This window comes from Adelges cooleyi, unplaced genomic scaffold, assembly GCF_023614345.1.
Source record: "Adelges cooleyi isolate 19-005CV unplaced genomic scaffold, UGA_ACOO_1.1 ACOO_flye_CR_arks_rails_tigmint_CR_PRNA_1, whole genome shotgun sequence".
NCBI classification, from domain to species: domain Eukaryota; kingdom Metazoa; phylum Arthropoda; class Insecta; order Hemiptera; family Adelgidae; genus Adelges; species Adelges cooleyi.
Genome location: NW_026095751.1, coordinates 7635035 through 7654142, shown reverse-complemented (window position 1 = coordinate 7654142; position 19108 = coordinate 7635035). Strand labels below are relative to the sequence as shown.

Here is a 19108-nt window from a genome sequence, read left to right as displayed (position 1 = left end):
TAACTCAATTTACTCGATGAGTACATCATTTTAAAAGTAAATCTATGTGAAACCCGATTTTGCTATTTATCGTGTTTTAAATATTAAACTTGTAATTCCCAAAAATGATCTGATTGTATCAACGTTGTTTAAAAATACAGGTAGCTTTGTTTGGGTTTATTATGTCTTAGGCGTAAATTTAGGACTTAAGAGCTAAAATTAGAATGAATTAATCTAATTTATTTCAATTATATAAAGTACTATGAGTATATCTATAATAACCTAATAAAAAGAACTATTTGATTGTGTAATTAAAACTTTAATGTTAAATTAAACAAAGATATTTTTGTTGTAACATATATTAGTATAAGTATTTTATTTAACTTAAATGTATTTCTTTAGCTAATGTTGAAACAGCTGCAAATGCTTCTTTTCCAACAGGTACAATTTCTGATGCAGGCAAATCGAATCCATATTTTCCTGTATCTCTCAGTTCTATTGTATACGAATATTTAATTTTAGCTACTCCTTTTGCCCAATCATAAAATCCTCCTAAAATGTCCGTTAATGTTTGTTAGTTTGATTAAGATAAATGATAAAATTTAAAAATAATCGACAGTTTGTATTGAAAGCTTTTTAATTACCTGGTGCTATGTATAATAATGATGCAGCAGATCCTACAGTATATTCCATTGTGGTTGCTTTTTTTATCGATGAAGCCATGGCTTGTCCAACTCTGTGTAATTCGCCTTGATCAAACAACTCGTCTTTAGAGTACCCCCATGGATATAATATATATTGTCCGTAACTGTGGAATGATATAAATCCCTAAATTAGAAAATTATATGTTTGATTATAATAACTTACCGTTGTTTTTCCTTATAAAAGAAACATAAGTTTGTGTTAATAACCATAAAATTACTGGTTTCATTCATAATGTACTGAACTATAGCTCGAGTCTCGGGTTCAGATCCAGCTTTTAGTCCACGATAATCATCTGCGCATTGAAAATTATTTGACCCACTTTCTCCCCAATGGTATGGCCAATTACGGTTCAAATCTATTCCGACACAGCCGAACAACCCTTGATTATCCCCATTATCATTACGGTTTTTACGCCAACGTCGATTTGTTTCATGTGAATAAGTATATCTAAATCAAACATTACTGTTTACACCAAGAGTGTATTATTTTTAACTGAGGGCAGTCGTGCCACTGGTCAATAAGTCGCTATAAGTTTATTTATTTAGTGTATGGTATGATATATTACACGCTTGCCAAAACTAAACAGATAAAATAAACAAATAAAACAAAACAGTTTCAGCGTATTATCTAACATAATTAACATTAGAATATCCAATCCTTCCAGCCACTGAACAAATGTAGCAGGAATCGTTATTCGTTAGGCAGTCGTTTGTGGATCCCTGATAAGATCAAATTAGACGTTCAAGTGCAATGTGTTTGATAGTCTGCTTTTTTGCACCACATTCGCATTCTGGTGTGTTTCCTATGCCCCATTTGTACATGAAGTCTGTACACCTGCCGTGAAATGTACGTATTCTATCTAGCGTGCACCAAAGTTTATGTGGTAGATCGAAACCTGTGGTAGTTTGCTCGAGATGGGGTTTCCTTCCATTGTTTTCGCCTACGACTGTCTCCACCTGACTATCATGTCAAAAAGAGCGTTATTTAAATCTGTTACTTGGGGGATTTCTGGACTTAAGTCGCGATTTCACCGCGTCATCGATAAAGGTGTTAAAAGGTAGGTCGTGATTGAGGTTTATTTTTGTGAACTCTTTCACCAAGGCATTGGCTCTTCGAAGTGATGGGGAGCAATTTTTGTCAGTGCTGAGAGCCAATAAGGGGGGGGGGGTCGATTTTAACGTACTAAATATTAGCCTCATGGTGTTTTTGAGCTGAACGTCCACTTTTGCCACGTGAGCACTTGTTAGCCAAACAGGTGCACAGTATTCGTCTACTGGTTCGTTCAGGCACTATAAAACTGATCAAAACGGCGATCGGACAGGCAGTCTCATCCATTGTGGGATCACGAAATCATCGATGGAGGTCACCACACGTCTTTACGATCTTTCAAACTAGATCCATAATACTACACTTCTTCACGATACATGAGTTTTGTTGATGTCACAAATACATTTTTTTAAATTACTAATTAATAACTTAATTAATCATAGCAACTGCACTGTATCATTAGTTCATTACTACAATACGAATACGTGTATTAAAAACCTTTTTCAGCCGAGTCTGCAATCACGAAAGAGCATTTTCATGTCTCGTTGAAGTACCGAAATAGTATTTCGGAAATACCTATTAGTAGTGGTGGAGTTATAGATAATGAAATAGTATATTAACAAGCTAGTATCTAAGGTGGCTAGTAAACATATCAAGTTTATGGCTAATATTTTAGTGTTTTCATAATATCTGGCCTGAAACAATTTATAGAGAATTTGGCCCTTTTAACTATTTTAAATTTATTATTTAGTTCTAGTTTGATCGTTGTAAATACAACACAAAATTTAAAATAACAGCGTAACGCTTTTTTGGTAACACTTTTTTCGGTTATATGCCAGAGCTAATTCCCAACCCCAACCCCATTCCCACCTCTAACCTCATTACCACCCCCAACCCCATATCTTTTATCTCTTATCTGTAATCTCTTATCAGATACGCTTTTGTAACTAATAATTTTTTCGGTTATGTGCCAGAGCTAAGACATGAAAATGTCAATAAATAGCTTCAAGTGTACTCAAAATTGTATCTTAAAAAAATATGTGGTATCCTCTTAAGAGTTACTTGAATTACAATTATTGTTTCATTCACTAACCCGTCGGGATTTATTAATGGTAGAATGTGAAATTCTACATTTTTCACATGGGGTTCTAGCGATTTCCGATTAAATACCAGTTCATTAACCAAATATAATACTGATGATATCGTAATCCATTCTCTTGCGTGTGTTCCTCCGTCAACCCAAATTTTCCTTGCAACTGTGACGTTTTGTTCTGGTTTTATTCGAATAACTTTTAACGGAGTGCCTTCAAATGATTGCCCTATAGTTATTATTTCTACTGTACTCGGATATTCTTTAGCTATGTTGTCAATATATGCATGTACATCCTCCACATTATGGTAATTTTCAAATGTGAAGTTGAGCCCTAAAAAATCAATTTGTAAACATTTTTAAAATGGTTTTTATAATTTCGTGAAATTGTATGTGATGCGGAAAGCGAAAAGGGACCTATTGTTGGCAAAGTTGCTTTTAAAAAAAGACAAAATATTCGCAAACTTCAAAGTTTAATATAAGTGATTTTTTTGTGGAATGTGTAAAATTCAAGGGTTTTATTTTGCAAACAAAATTAATCAATTTTGATGATTCATTTTATTTTGTTGCATGTAGCAAGAATGGCCATATTTATTTTTCGCTAAACGGTTGGCGAAGATAAGACAGGTCAAAGTTTTCAAGATCATTTGGCAGGCCTCTAAAAGGTACATCTTCTATATCACTGAAACTACTGCACCGATTAGTATGTTCTTAGTGGAAAATAATACTAATGTCAAATTAGTAATTAAATTAATTACAAAAAATTCACTGATAACTTGTCATATTTTACTATTTTAACTACAAGATGTTAAATGTATACTGGGTCTCAAAATGTTTAAAATCAATAAAAATTCAGATAGTGGCATTTACCTACTCAATTTTAGGAAATGTCGACAAGAGTATCTCTTTTGCTTTCTGTGTCACATTTTGGTGCATTGTGTATCGCTAAATAAAGTTTATATGTAATAATGTAAATACTTATTTATACATTTTTTTTATACATATATAGGTATAAATATTGTAGCTATTAACCATTTCGTCCTATTTTTTCTTTTTTTATAGGTGGATTTTCCGCATCTATATTTTTTTGTACATTTTCTATAGTTACTTCAAACAATAAGGATTTCTTTTGTAATTGGCTTTTGACAAATTCTCCGTATTGTTTTGTAACCATTATATCAACAAACGTACGCGTGGCTAACCATCTGTCGACCACTGTAAAATTTAATTTGGCCACTTATACAAATTGGAACGAAATCATTTATTTCAAAATTACTTACTGCCTTTCATTTCTAATTGTTCGATAATTTCGATTTGCTCTGGATTTGCTAATTTAACTCTTAAAACTTGATATCCTTCGTAGGACACACCTGTAGACATTGGGTTTGGAATTACTATAGTATTAAGTGACAAATAGTATTTTATTGATTTTTTTATTTGTGTGTCTAGACCCCCGATAACGAATAACAATTTAACCACTGGGACGAATACTGGATGATTGACTAACATGACTCCCAGCCAGCTTTCAATTTTACTAATATTTTTTTTTTATTGACTTTTTGATATAAAGTAACCTAAATTTGCCTGGTACAGTCGAAAAGAAGAAAGTTTTATTTTAACCACCTGAAAAATACTTAACTTAATTAATTAATAAACTTTTTATATTTGCCTTAAGCCAGGTACACACTACCCCACTAAACGTTCGTTAACGTGTACGCTCTCACGAACATTTCATTGGTGTTTGATATTTCCCAAGTGACATGTACGCTAACGTTTGGCCCTGCAGTGTGAACTCGGCCTTAAAAGAGCACACTTCATGGCTATCAGCTAATTATTGTTTATCAAAACTGTATATTATGAGTTAGGGCTATTGGGTACCGGCCAATTTTTCGGCCAAAAACTACTCATTTAACTTCAATCGGCCCGATCATTGTATTGAAGCGTTAAGACTTCTGCAAACAGATTTGATTTCGGCATGAAGTCTACTTAAGATCGGTCAGAATATTTATTTCAATTTTTCAATTTAACTCTTCCAAATTTGATTTTTAAATTTGGAATTTTATATAATGTTCAAACGTGTTTTTGTAAAATGTAATAGGTTTGTAATAAAAATACTACATGCCATAACATTTCAAAAGAATGATGAAAATAATTCTAGATGTATTGGGGTAGATACTTCTTTTAATATAATTTCACTTTTATTCCTATCTATAATAAAACAACTATAATTCATTAAAAAATATATATGTATCATAAAACCTATCACTATAAAAACACAATTATAAACACTACAGTCATTTTTATCTGTGCTTTAATAAAACTATTTCTGGATTTTAATTTTGGTGAGTATGGAATATGGGGGTTATTATTTATTTGATTTTTGAATTTCAGTTAAGTGTTGGTATTAAACTGAAGGTTTACATGGGTAATGGTATGTAATAAATATTATTGTTTTGATTTTACAAATAATTTATAAGTACTCTTTAAATTAGACATAATGTGTTTTTAACTAGTCATTTGTTTAATAATCATTTTTTTGAATGGGCATATAAGATGTTGAATTAATGGATATTAATTTGCTATGCTTACGCTCGCTTTGAACATGTAATGCAGCTATGATGAATCCTATCGACAACAGTGACGTGAACTGTATCATTTTTTCAAAGTGTTTCATAAAAGTGATTTTTACTTATGAGACAAAAACGATCGTATTTTCTAAGTTGATAACTTAAAACACTTATTCAAAAAAAAAAAGGAATCAATTATTCAATATATAAAACACGCCTTTTATAACTAAAATTTCTAATTTAATTACAATTATATTACTGTAATACGTGTTTTATCTTTGTTTTGTCTTTAAATGGATGCATTAAAATGAAATATAGATATAATTATTAACACGTGTATATAAAATACACTATTAGTTATTACTTATTACCATTTACCTATACGATAAAATTGTCAGGTTCGAAACATTTTATAAACCCTTTTATTATTTTGCGACTGGACCCGCGATTTCTTCTAAATTGCTGAACCAATTTCCTCGCGTAGCAACTCTATATATCAGAAATTGTACCATAAAAAAAAGTTCTCTATGACCTATCCCATTCTAATATACTCCGTCCCCACTATATTGGCTTTTTAATTTAGTCTTGATCATTAGTGATTAAGTTTATTAGTTAGTTCACTATACAAATTTCACTTATTCTTTTATTTTTAATAATTTTCTTGTACCCTATGTTAGTTAACATTAGTATACCGATTTACTACTCAAGAAACACACCTGAACTCGTATATCTAGTTGGTACCTGGGGATGCAATAATGGAAAAGTTCACTCTTCGCCCCTCGCTATAAATACCAGAAACCCAATTTTCAAATTTGACACGCTAAATGATAAGACCGAGCCGGAATTTTTATGGATCGTTTAATGAGCTTATTCGTTTAATAACCTCAAGTTTGTTGTACCGCCTCCTTCCATAAGAATTGAGGGTATTCAAATTACAAATTTGGTTATGACTCTGTTATGTTAGGTTGTGTACATGTGTTTTCTTCAGGTACACTGTAAAACTAATAACGGGGTTTATGACGCTGTAAAACACAAGACAGACCAATAATCATATCGATTTTAATGAATTCAAAATTCGTAATAACATTAATTCATGTTCAAGATTAAAAATGTATTTTGTTTTAGCCGTTTTAGAACATGTGTTGTAGGTAAACTGTTAACAGTCATAACAGTTACATAATAAGTGGAAATACCTACTACTTAGCTAACAAATTGTTGCATATAATTAAGTAATTATCCTTATCTAACTTACCTTCAGAGATATTATGTTAAAGAAAAAACTAAAAAATCAGTAATTTAACCTTTATAGATAAAAAACAGATTATAGTTCAAAATAGGTTACATATTGTATAATATTAAACTAATGTAGTGTATTTTTCATATATTTTAGAAAAAAGGTTTTTATCTTTTGTATGTTGAGTTTGGAAATAACTGGTACGATGTATACCGCATGGTTATTATTAGGGATGCAACTTTTTAAAGTGGAGTTACAAAAAATGGTGATGCTACAATGTTTAAGGGTTAAAAAATTTACTTTTTTGTAAGTTTTTTATTTATTGGTTGTTTTATTCTGTTTGACTAATGTTTGTGGTTCTATATTATTATTATTATTATTATTATTATGTTATACATTTTATAGTGAGTATTGTATTTTGAAGTGAAACTTCTTTACAGTTATAGCAGCCCCACCTGTGGTGGCGGCGGCGACGATGGCAGCCACGGTTTTTATCGCTAACTATTGTTTTTATATATATATATATATATATATATATACATCGTCCTTCGTCCATCGACTGTTTTTAAATCAATATTCGTATACGGTGTGTAAAATAATAATAATATAATTACTATATTATTTAACTAACAATTTAAATTTTAAATCTGATTACTCACTAGTTCAATAGCAAAACACAAAAATTGAAATAACATCTTTAGTCTGTCAAATGTCAATCTGTCCTTTTTTAATATTATCTATACATCGTCATTCGTCCCGCGTCCGTTCATAAAGCAAGATTGGTCACCATATAATTATTGATGTACTCTGCTTTCTCTTTGTTTTATTAATATTGGTGTTTTTACCTACGTGCTGTAATAATATTATTCTTTTAACAATTAACCTTATTAAATCCTAATAGATCACACCTATATTTATTTAGTCATGCATTGTTTTTTTATAATTTTTTTCACTAAATCAAAAGAAGCGTTAATTTCTGTTGTTATTACCTATTTGACTGGATCAACATTAATAAATTATAAACCGATATTCAAATAAGTTTTCAATCAGAAGAGCTTTAAAACCTATTTGAAGAGTGAAAGTGTCAAACGTTCCAAGTGCCAAAGTATAAAAATTGTACTTTATAATTTGATTTGTATTTTATTCATTACCGGAAACAATTTTGTAAATTTTTCAAGTAAAGAATAGTTATTTATAAAAAAAAGAATCATATTTAAAACTCAAAAATATGTTAAAGTGTTTCCGGTAATAAATAAAATACAAATCAAGTAATAAAGTTCAATTTTTACTATACTTTGGCACTTGGAACGTTTGACACTTTCACTCTTCATTTATTTAGTCATCGAAGTAGTTTTATATAAGATGACAATCAAAAATGACATATTATCCTATTTCAATAGTAATGTCATGAACATTATATTAATAAATTAATAATAAAATATAGATTCACTCGTGGTACCGATTGGGCCGAATAAAAACCATCCGAAGGAAATTGAGGAGATATAATTAATTATTATAAAAAAATGTAAAAGAAAGATGATATTATATATATATATATATATTTTAAAATAGAATTGTACTTGTTGTTTCCTTAATGAAATAAAAATAATAATAGTATGAAATTGTTCTAAAATCTACTTGTTTTTTTACAAAAAAACGAAAAAATACCGAATGAAGTTTTTACATTCCAGACGTCATGTCCTCGTAACACACATACACTTTTTTAATATTTAAAGCTCACTTCCGTTATCTGTATACGAATAAATCTTGTTATCACCATGTTATAAGTAACATATTACTTATTATTTATAGTATATTTTTTATTTAGAGTTTAAAATATTCATAATTTCTATTGCAATTAATATTTGGCTATAATCTATATTATTATTTTTAACGTTACAATTTGTTTAGACAACTACATAAAACATTCTTTACGTTAGAAATCACTTAACACTTTTGTTATTGAGTCCAAAATAGTATAGACCCAGCACGCCGATGGCGGACTGAACAAAACTGGAAAATGGCCTGTAACATAATAGTCGTGGTTAATAAAATTAATATTTCGATTTTGTGATATATTTTTAAAACATACAGTGAGTGTGAAAAGTATTCGTACACCTTATATTTTAATTTTAATTACTTTTTTTTAACAAATAAATTATTTAATATTATTCTGACACGTTTCGAGTATGCATTAAATAAAGAAACAAATAAAACATATAACTAACACATATAACTATTTAAGATTAAAATAATTAAAATTAAAAAGTAAATCTTATACGAATAATTTGTACATCCATTGTAGAACAGTAACTTACCACGACGTTGTTTGTACTTCCTTGTACACGAACGTGTTCTGAAAATAAAACAACAGATGTCAACAACTGTAGGTGTATAAATGACGAATTTATCAATTCTGTTAAAAAAGTACATCCAAAATAATATCAACTATATTTACATAAACAAATATCCCTTTCATAAACAAATTATAAATAAAAGACCTATATATTATTGGGGGTTTCTCACTGAATTTCAATCGAGTCTTTACTATAGATAAGCAATGCATATGGAACGGCTAGAAGCTCTTTTTGTAGTTAGTTTTGCAAAATAAGGCTCAGAATGGTTTTCAAACATATGCTTGCTGGTGGATCACATATGTTTTATTCTGTCTTTAGCTACGCCACACGTTTTTACCACTCTTTCCACCATTGAGTACCCCCAGTGTCCCAAATCCACACTAAAATATTTGTGTTGTGTGCGTTTCCTATCATAACATGGACATTGCTTATTTATAGTTTATTTAACCTACGGTTTAAGTAAATCGTTCTTAAGTTAAATCGCTATTTTTAACCATTTTCAAGTTTAAGATAGTTTAAGAATTGACAAATGTTTTTTAATTTGTATTATAAAAATGTATTTTTTGCTGAATTTATAATTTAGTTTTCTATTAAACAAAAACTTATAAAAATTCAGATTTTAACATTATATGCACTATGCAGGCCTTATTTAAGTAAGAATTGTAAAAATTGAAATTATTTATTTTATTTGCTATTAATGTGCATGTAAAATGATCACGTTTATCGAATATTTATTGATAAGATGCGATGTACATTATAATAAAGAATGTATATTATAAGAAACTTTCTAATTTATTAAAAAAATTACCCATTTTTATATTATCATTTTTAAATCGCTAATCGTTTGAATCTTTTATTTTAGATGTACATTAACGTAACACCGATTCAGTTGTTTAGAAAAGAGCAAATTCTCCTAAAGTCTCATATGTCCCTAAACAGTAAACATATAATTTGTAAGGATGAATTGAAAAGAAACATTAAATTTGTAAGTTATTAATATAGATTACTAAGTTGATACACGGATAGGTTTTTGTAAATAATATTTTAAATTGTTAATATTCTGAGAATTTTCATATTTTTAAAATACTAATAATGTAAACGCATTTTGTTTAGGCTTATCAAAATTAAAATTTAATCTGTATATCTTATATATTGTAAAGGTCAATTTTTTGAATTTATTCTATTTTACAGTATAAAAATAGTATTATATAATCGTTTAATATTTCGTATAATAATATATACGAAAATGTAAGTACCCTAATTGATCGTTTTCCTTTAAAAAAAGTTATTCGATCAAATCCATTATATTACAAGAAATTGATCGTTTTCCTTTAAAAAAAGTTATTCGATCAAATCCATTCTATTACAAGAAAATCAACAATAAAATATATAATGTGTGCTATAGTTACTGTTTTTTTTAAAAATTATTTTACGTGTCTTCATTGATCGATTAGTTTTATGGATGAATTTACTATACATTTATTGAAGAGGTTTGAGGTCCCAACCATAGTCCCAACTAAAACTAGCGAATACTCCCCCCTTCTTCCAAAATAACATTTCCTCCCAAAAATTAAAAAAGAATTTAGATAATATGTGTAACAAAAAAGGACACCAGTTCTCTGTCGTCTAGGTCCTAGGACATACAAATTTTATAAATTGGAGATAAGCTGTAAAAGCGATTACAATGAAGTTACAGAAAATGCATGATTAAATTCATAAATCGTTTTTTTTTCACAATTTATATTTAACATTAAATTTATTATTATTTATTTATACGTTAGTTTATATGCAATTTAAGAAAATAGAAATCAATTTTCTGTGTTTAACTAAAAACTACTTCAGTGAAGATGACATCTTCGGCCTGTGTTCGTCATACCACTATTTTGATTTGTATTGATAAAGATGTGATTGTATGTCGTTTTAATAAAAATAAAAACAATTATAATTATGATTTTATTTATTGTTTATTTATATTTTAACTTATCCAAAAATATGCCTTTATTATCTAAATTATATAAAATCATCTATAAAAACTATACAGTTGATCTGGCGGTATTTGAACAAAACTTCTTTCTTCTAGAAAATGTAATTTTAAATAAATTGTATATTATAATTTTAATCGTATAATGAATCGATCCATTGGCCGCATACGCAGACGACATAGTTGTGATAGCAGAGACAAAGGATAGTCTCAAAAGAAAAACTGAAATGTAATATATAGATACAGCGAAAGAGATTGGTCTTATCGTCAATGAAAACAAAACTCAATTTATAATTGTACCTAGAAGAGAGCATACGTTATACAATACAAAAAACAAAAAAAGACCTGGCATTTGAATGAGTCCGTAATTAGGGGTAAACTCATAAACAGTAAGCCACGAAGAAATACATAGAAGAATCACAATTGGAAACAATTTTTTTTTTTATTAGCCCAACTATTTAAGTCTAAAAATTATCGAGAAGAACAAAAATTAGATTATTATATAAGACCCTCGTTAGTCCGATTGTTTTATATCTGTGGAGCATGTGCGTCCACCATGTCGAAAGGAAAATGTTGCGAACAATATTTGGGGCAAAGGAAAATGACAAAAATGGCTACGAATAAGGACAAACAGAAAACTTATTACATTATTTAACGATCCCAATAAAGTGACCACACTCGAAAGCCAAAGATTAAGATTGTAGACATGTATAGAGAGCTGAGGGCCAATTTATACAGACGGTAACAAAATGGAGACCTAATAAAATTTGACGAAGGGGAAGGCCTAGGCAACGGTGGGAGGACCGAATCAAAGAAGACCTTAAAATTTTGGGAGTACTAAATGGAAAAGACCTTCAGGACGAGCCCAGTAGATAGCATACTGTTTTATTCTGGAGAACCTCCCCTTCACCTCAGACGCCAAAGTCACATCTTAAAGTACATAACCAAAATTAAAAACCTAGCCGATCACATCACCAGAAATGTCATCCATAACCCACTCCCCACCAACCTCATACCCAACCGATGCACAATCTTCGACAATTTTAAAATAATCAGTGAAAACTTAAATTTCCAAGCACAAACATTACACAAAATCAGGCCTTCTCTACCTCCTTGGCTCTGGTCGCCTTCCATCAACACTCAACTGACAGAATACTGCAAACACAGTCTTGACAGCTCAATTATACGCAGTTATTTCAATGAAATAATAGCTCAACAATTCCCGGAATATACGCCATTATACACTGATGCCTCTAAAAATATAAATGTTGTGGGTTTCTCAGTAATCACAAAACAGTAAAATCACCTTTTTTCAACTACTGCCCTCTTCTAGCAGATATACAGCGGAAACTTATGCTATCTACTCAGCCCTAAAAATCATCACATCTTCAAATACCAAAAGCAACAGCATCATTATCAGCGACTCTCTGAGCGCCCTCTCATCAATCTCAAACCCCTATCCAAGAATGAGCTTGTTCAACACATTCAGAAATTTATATCTGAAACAAATTTATCGATATGTTTCATGTGGGTCCCATCTCATATAGGAATACCCGGAAATGAGAAAGCAGACACGGCAGCATATGAAGCCACCACATCCCCCCTCTCCACAAAAATCCAGACATTAACCTCACCCGAAACTTTTAACATAATTTACTACAAAATAATGGAAAAATGGCAAATTTTTTGGCTAAACCTTCCTCTTTCCAATAAACTTAGAAATGTAAAACTAAACGTTAAAAAATTGAAGTACCCCACTAACATTAAAAGAAGAGATGAAACAAACATCACCCGAGCTAAAATAGGCCACTCTCACCTAACCCATGCATACCTTATCAACAAGGAACCAGCACCAGTATGCGACACTTGCAAGCAAATATTATCGATAGTACACATAATCATCAACTGCCCCAAATATAGAGAAGCACGAAAGAAACTCAACAATCCTCTCGCACTTCACCAAGCATTCAAATAAGAAAACACCACTGAAATCATCAAATTTTTTCACTATGTTAATAATTCCTAAATTTATTGTACATTAACTTCTAGGCTAATAATCCTGTAATTAAAGCCTTTACCATTAATAAAAAAAAAATAATAATAAATGGAAAAGAGTTGGTAGCACATAGAGAAACGTGGAGAGAGAATGTGGGAGTGGCAATTGGCCTATATAAGCCTTAAAAAAACGAATCTATCTACGAAAACATGAAGAAAACAATAATGATGAGTATACCTAATATAGCACAACATATTTTCATTGTTGGTGTATTTTTAAAGTAATGGATTTGAGCGAATAACATTTTTTATAGGAAATATGTTTATAATTCATAATAAAAGTTCTACACATTTTTATCGTAAGTAAAATAGTTCTTGAGATTAATCGAAAAAACTAAAAGGCTACCATTAAGTTTAAATGTTTAACATTTTTAGGTCACGTCTTATGGTTTATCAGTCGTAACCAAATTGTACACACATTTATATTTATGTGTAAGAACGCATATGGGGGGTTTCTGCCTAAATAATACACGGTTATAATTTCATTGAAATATTAATAATTTGAAATTGGTATTTAAATGTTATGAATCAACTGGGTCAATAACATTTCCATGTAAGAATGTAGTAGCCTAAAAGTTGTATCTTTTTTAAAATGTTTGTATCAAGCGTTTAAGTTTTAATTGAGAAATAACTAAAAATAAAAATGTTATATTTTATGATTTAAATATGTTCAAGATAATTAGAAATATATATATATACTCCTGACTCGATAAATCAAAATTGCACTTATTATCTCTATCAACAAAAAATACGATGAATAAAATCAAACAAGTAATATTACCTCTCTTCTGTCTGCTGCCTCAACTCGTCGCCTGGCATCTAGACCTTCGTTTCTGTACAGTTGTCTTTCCCGTCTATTATCGTCAACTCTCATGTCTTGCTGTCGCTTAAGGTGTCGGTCTACTCTGCGGTTTTCTTCGGTACGACGGCCGTCCAAAATTCTGCTTTTTTCGTTCCTGGTTTCTCCCAACACCGTCCTACGCTGAGTTTCTTGACCGATTGACCTGACCACGTCCACCAGAGCTTTCCTTATGATCCTCTCTCTGCGAACGTCCGGCAAGGAAGTCGATCTGCTCAACCTCGAACTTCTATCGTTATGATCTGTTACTTGTGTTTGGGTCTCGACTCGTGTAGCTACTCTGGCCAACCGCTCTTTTCCGTCTCTCGTTTGAACACGACGGTTTTCAAATCTGATGTTCAAATTTCTGGTCCTGTACGTGTCCTTGACATAGTAACTGTCCAACGGTCTGAATTCACCGGCACACTGTCCACCCGTCGCGTTCGATATCATAGTCAATGCCCGATAGCCATTTCTGCAGACACAAATAAATACATTAAAAAAAAAAAAATTTATTTTAATATCATAAAATATTATTTATCCTCATAGACCAAAGTTAATGAGAGCATAGCTACTCGTTAGTAATATTACATTTTATAAATTTGGCATTTAAATTATATTTTATTTTACTACATATTTTTTTCCAGAAAAACAACAGATTTACTTACTGTTGTGGTAATGTGCTGACATCGGCGGTTGTATTAGAAAACGCCAAAAAGAGAACAAATCCGACTATCAACGGTAAAACCCTGTAAATAACAAAAACAAAACGTGAGTTTAACGAATTGAATGTCATGTAATAAAAAAATTAAATATCATAAACAAACGCTATTCGACGCTTTTTTATTTATTTATTACGTATGGCTTTATTGACAGAAAGTAGATTTTTTAAGGCCTAGTTCGGTTGCTTTTGAGGAGCATTTTGTCTCTGTAGACAGTTGCCTGCCTAAAGAGACGTCGAAGAGACATAAACACGGATCACGAGAACTTGGAAGACTTACTTTAACATCTTGTGCTCGACGTTACCTATTGTCCACGAAAATGTTAATGCGGGCTACACGTTAAGCAAGGGGTTTTATAGGGGATTTTTCTTGTATAAATAATGTCTATCCGAAGACTGTTTTCCGACTCGTTGGGCTGTGTTTTACTCATCACCAAATAATGCGTACATTAGAACTATTTTTATTTTCGAAAATATTCTCTTATCTGTATAAAACACACAAAAACAGAATGTAACAATAACAACAACGTGGTCTATGGGGTGTCACATCGGTGTGAAATTAATTTTTGTCGACCTATTATCATGCATTCGCCAGTTGCACTCATTCATTATTTTTACTGAGCGTCGCATTAAGAACGCATGAATGAAAATCTAGGTGATTTTCTGGGCGCTGTAGAACTTAGATATAAAAACGTGGTGACGTTAAGGATACCTCTATAATATGGGTTTTGGTTAAAGAATCTTTTTTCGGTATACTAAATATTTTCACCTACGCATTTTTAGGTCAGTAATAAATGTATCCATTTTTTAAATCTTCTACACGTTTTGATCTAATTTATTGTTCAAATTAATTTGCTTATACAGATCGTATCTATTTATAGCGGAAAATAACTTGAGTGTACATTAGTCTGGATTACCATAATATTCGTAGAAAATATATTGTATGTTTTGATTTTTAAATTATATAACATTATTCTAAAAAACTTTTTAAAGATTAAAATGTAGTATATTTGGCTATTTATATGTGCATAATTATTATTTTTTTAAATTATCCGGTATCCCATCATATTAAGAGTTTACTAAGCAAAAATCCTGTTATGAGTTCATAATTTTGTGACTTACCTTTATTATTTGATTTAAAAAACAAAAATTACAGTATAAGCGACAACTATTCTATCATAAAACAAATGTGTGTAGAATAAGATTTTCCATATGCACTTCGCTAACGGACGTGTAAAAGTGTGTTGTTCTAAGTTCTGATTATGATTTTAGCTTGTGTTAGCAACACATATTTATAAAACAAGAAAACAAATGTTGGTGTGTGTTAAATCGACTAGACAATGTTTATGAACGTATGCGGTGTGAAGGTTTTTTATTATTATTGTTATGTACATTATGTTACTGTTACTCAATTCAGGGCTACACTTTACTACATGTATATTTGTATTACACTGTGTGTACTAACTACTATGTATAATAAAATAGTTTTTTTTTGTGTCTGTAAGCATGATAACTGTTTTCCGCAGACTACACTAAAATCTCTACAGATCAGAAATTGTGTGCGATTAATAATTTGTGGAAGACGGAAGCCATTTTTTGTGAATTCATTTTTATTATTTGCTGAAGACAATTAAATATTGCAAATTACTGCAAGTTTACTTGGATGTTATTATTATTATTATTGAATTGTAGTGACTGGTGTTATTGACTTTTAACAAGTCGCTGTTCTAAGATTGATTATTGTTATAATATTAATAATTAAGTATTAAAATCTGTAGTGACAATTAAAAACTTGGAGATAACTTTGACACAGGACTTATCATTTTCAAATTATATTTATAATACTTTCAATAAAGCAATGAAAGAGTTGTTTTTTTAATAAAAGAAATAGTTGGGAATTACAAAATCATGCTTAAAAATACTTTACGCCACTTTTCTACTATACAAAATGAATCAATAGATGTAGTAATAGACAAAAGTGTGGCGCGAGTCTTCAGAGTACTTTTATATTTTGTAAATAAAAAACATAGGTAGACATTGGTACGTCCAATAGTTTTATATGTTTCTGAGAGATTGTCCTTTAGATAGGCAGAGGTAAGCAGATTAGGTGTATTTGAGAGAAAAAATCTAAAAAGAATATATGTGTCGACACCCAAACAGGAGAACGTAGAAAAGACATTATAGAAGCTATTCAAATAAGTTATTTCAAAGTCCGGATTTCTAAAATAAATTTCAAAGAGAAAACTTGTGTGAGCGGGTCATGCGTAAAGAAAACGAGGTTCTTTAGTAAGGGCAACCATCGAATAAAAGATCACCGGTAAGCGGCCTCTGGGAAGACCACGTCTACGATGGGAAGATTTTTTTTAAACATGGTGTAAAACAATTCGAACCCGATTTGCAGTGGAGGATAGTAGCAGTCGATAAGGAGAAATGGAGAGAAATGTGTATGGACCAAGAAGACCAAAGAAGAGAGAGAGGAAGAAAGAGCACAGGTAGTCACGGTTTTATAGACTTTTGAATAGTGTTAAAGTAACATAATGATCAAAAGTCAAAACTAATGAATATACTATTTCAGAGAGCTATTAGTTGGTGGACATTCAAAATTGTACTTAGTAACGAAGTTATGGTTAATTAGGGTTTTGTTCATGACACATTAAAATACCTAGAAAAAAATATATACAATTTCTACCAATAGCTAAATAGCTACCAATAAAGAATCCTTATTGCTGTGCTAATAAACATACACTTTGGTTTAAGTGTATGTCTTCAAGACAAATATTTGATATTTAAATAAAAATTAAAATAAAAGTGGGCATAGTCTTCTATGACGTTTCGCCACTGATAATAGAGATTATCATAATAAATAACACTGATAATAATATTAGATATTAATAATAATAATATTTTTATAAAAAAAATAATAACGATAACAATAATAATTTAAATGTACGCTACATACCCCGTTCAGATGATCAGCTAATACCTTATGTGTCTTTATATTCATCCAACATACATTATTCATCGTCTAGTTTCTGGTTTCAATTAAGTAGGTAATTTAAAAAAAAGTTTGAGAAACTTCCAATCATGTCTTTTCGTGTTAAAATTAACAACTTTTCAAAACTAAAACAAAATGTTGATTTGTGCTACTAAAATGACAATTAATAATTTACTTAGTAACCGTCAACAAATCAAATTATTTATTTATAATATTTGCGATAGGTCGTTAAGGTATTAAATTATATCATAGACAATATTAAAACGGTTATTTTTACAATAGTTTATTAATTATTTTTACATTAGTTTATTGAAAAATGAACGATTATGAAAATTTGTATTGTATGTATGAATAACTCTATGGCAATTGCATATTAAAATGGAAACACTTTCTTTTAATTCATACTCTTAAATAGGTGCATTATAAAATTATGTTAACACAAAGAGTCAGTCAATCACTTCGATAAATGATAATTAGCAATAATGTCATCTAATTTTAATAAAAATAATACTTAATATGTATCTAAAAATATTTTTAAAAATGTTACCCTCATCAAATAAAAGATAAACTGATAACAATAATTATTGACCAATTATTTATACCAAATATTGTTTCATGTTTAAAATATAAAATAGTTACTATAAAGTTTTAGGTACCTATTCTCAAAAAAAAAAAAAAATTGCAAGTTGTAAAACATTAGTTGTTATTATTATTATTTTAAAATTATTAAACTACTATTTAATTTGCAAACACATTTTGTAGACTTCCAAATTCTAAAAAAAATTGTAAATTAAATTAAAAGTATATAGTATTTTAATATGATTTTAAACATATTTAGTGAAAAGGAGGACTAGCAAATTCTTGTGAATTATAACAATTAATTTGACATAATTTTGGGGTCTCTGACACAACTTGGATGGTCTAATATTACTTAACAAATAACAATCTCATGATCATTTTTTTTATCAACGTTTTATTTTTTTTTTCTGTATTTTAATTATTATATTATTAATTATTTGATTTCTTAACTATTAGAAGACATTCGTTTTGTATATGATTTCGTTTTATTATTATAAGAAGACGAATGTTTAATTTATTGAATTAATAACTTATAAGTGTCAGTGGAGTAATAAAGTATATTCTAACAGGTTACACTCATTATGTGGATATAGGTATATACCAAAGACAATTCAACTATTTTTCTCAAGTTGGTGAAGGTTTCGCCATAACAACTTATTTGTTGATGTACATCAGACAATTTCGAAGCGTTCAAAAACAAAGTCAATTAAACATTGATTTTTAATGCTTCAACAAAGTCATTATATGGTTGATACATATTTGATGTGATTCAAATCCGGACTCTAGTGATAACACATATCATATTAACTTTGGCGGTGAAAAAAAAATATGAAATATTCAAAACGACACATTAAACTTTTTAACACGTAAACTCTAAAAATTAAAACAATTTGATATGGTCGCTGCTTAACTAAGGCAATATCTTAATAATATATAATTCTAACCGCACAATAAGCACAG

At 29.8% G+C, this 19108-nt stretch overlaps 3 protein-coding genes across 7 annotated transcripts in view; 1 reads left to right on the top strand and 2 right to left on the bottom strand.

Moving 5' to 3' along the window:
* Positions 1 to 17208, top strand: part of LOC126834969 (uncharacterized) — a 29426-nt gene extending 12218 nt beyond the window's left edge. The window contains exons 8-10 of one of the 5 annotated variants that reach the window (XR_007685121.1): positions 9842 to 9964; positions 14501 to 14624; positions 16101 to 17208. The gene's annotated coding sequence lies outside the window, so the exon portion shown is untranslated. Of the gene's footprint in view, positions 1 to 3397; positions 3487 to 8066; positions 8099 to 9841; positions 9965 to 14500 lie in introns of those variants that run through there. The other 4 variants (XR_007685120.1, XR_007685119.1, XM_050567237.1 and 1 more) reach the window with 4 other exon arrangements.
* LOC126835875 (carboxypeptidase B-like) lies at positions 296 to 4201 on the bottom strand. Its single transcript, XM_050568732.1, has 6 exons — positions 4102 to 4201; positions 3854 to 4036; positions 2825 to 3155; positions 891 to 1131; positions 624 to 807; positions 296 to 531 (listed from the first exon to the last, which is right to left on the bottom strand). Exons 1-6 carry the CDS (start codon positions 4199 to 4201, stop codon positions 359 to 361), a joined length of 1212 nt encoding a protein of 403 aa, XP_050424689.1. The 3' UTR covers positions 296 to 358.
* Positions 8228 to 14948, bottom strand: LOC126834992 (uncharacterized). The gene is made up of 5 exons (XM_050567259.1): positions 14855 to 14948; positions 14522 to 14602; positions 13797 to 14328; positions 8941 to 8978; positions 8228 to 8647 (listed from the first exon to the last, which is right to left on the bottom strand). Exons 1-5 carry the CDS (start codon positions 14860 to 14862, stop codon positions 8566 to 8568), a joined length of 741 nt encoding a protein of 246 aa, XP_050423216.1. The 5' UTR covers positions 14863 to 14948; the 3' UTR covers positions 8228 to 8565.
* Positions 17209 to 19108: the final 1900 nt, after the last annotated feature.

What these genes read in the sequence shown, in the direction of transcription:
- LOC126835875 (XM_050568732.1), bottom strand. Translation starts at nt 4,201, where the DNA reads ATGTCTACAGGTGTGTCCTACGAAGGATATCAAGTTTTAAGAGTTAAA. An exon ending in AGAAAAAATAGGACGAAATG is followed by an intron (nt 3,156 to 3,853) that starts GTTAATAGCTAC and finishes TTGATTTTTTAG; the next exon opens with GGCTCAACTTCACATTTGAA. An exon ending in ATGAAACCAGTAATTTTATG is followed by an intron (nt 808 to 890) that starts GTTATTAACACA and finishes TTTCTAATTTAG; the next exon opens with GGATTTATATCATTCCACAG.
- LOC126834992 (XM_050567259.1), bottom strand. An exon ending in GTCAGCACATTACCACAACA is followed by an intron (nt 14,329 to 14,521) that starts GTAAGTAAATCT and finishes TTGTGTCTGCAG; the next exon opens with AAATGGCTATCGGGCATTGA. An exon ending in AGGCAGCAGACAGAAGAGAG is followed by an intron (nt 8,979 to 13,796) that starts GTAATATTACTT and finishes TTTTATTTTCAG; the next exon opens with AACACGTTCGTGTACAAGGA.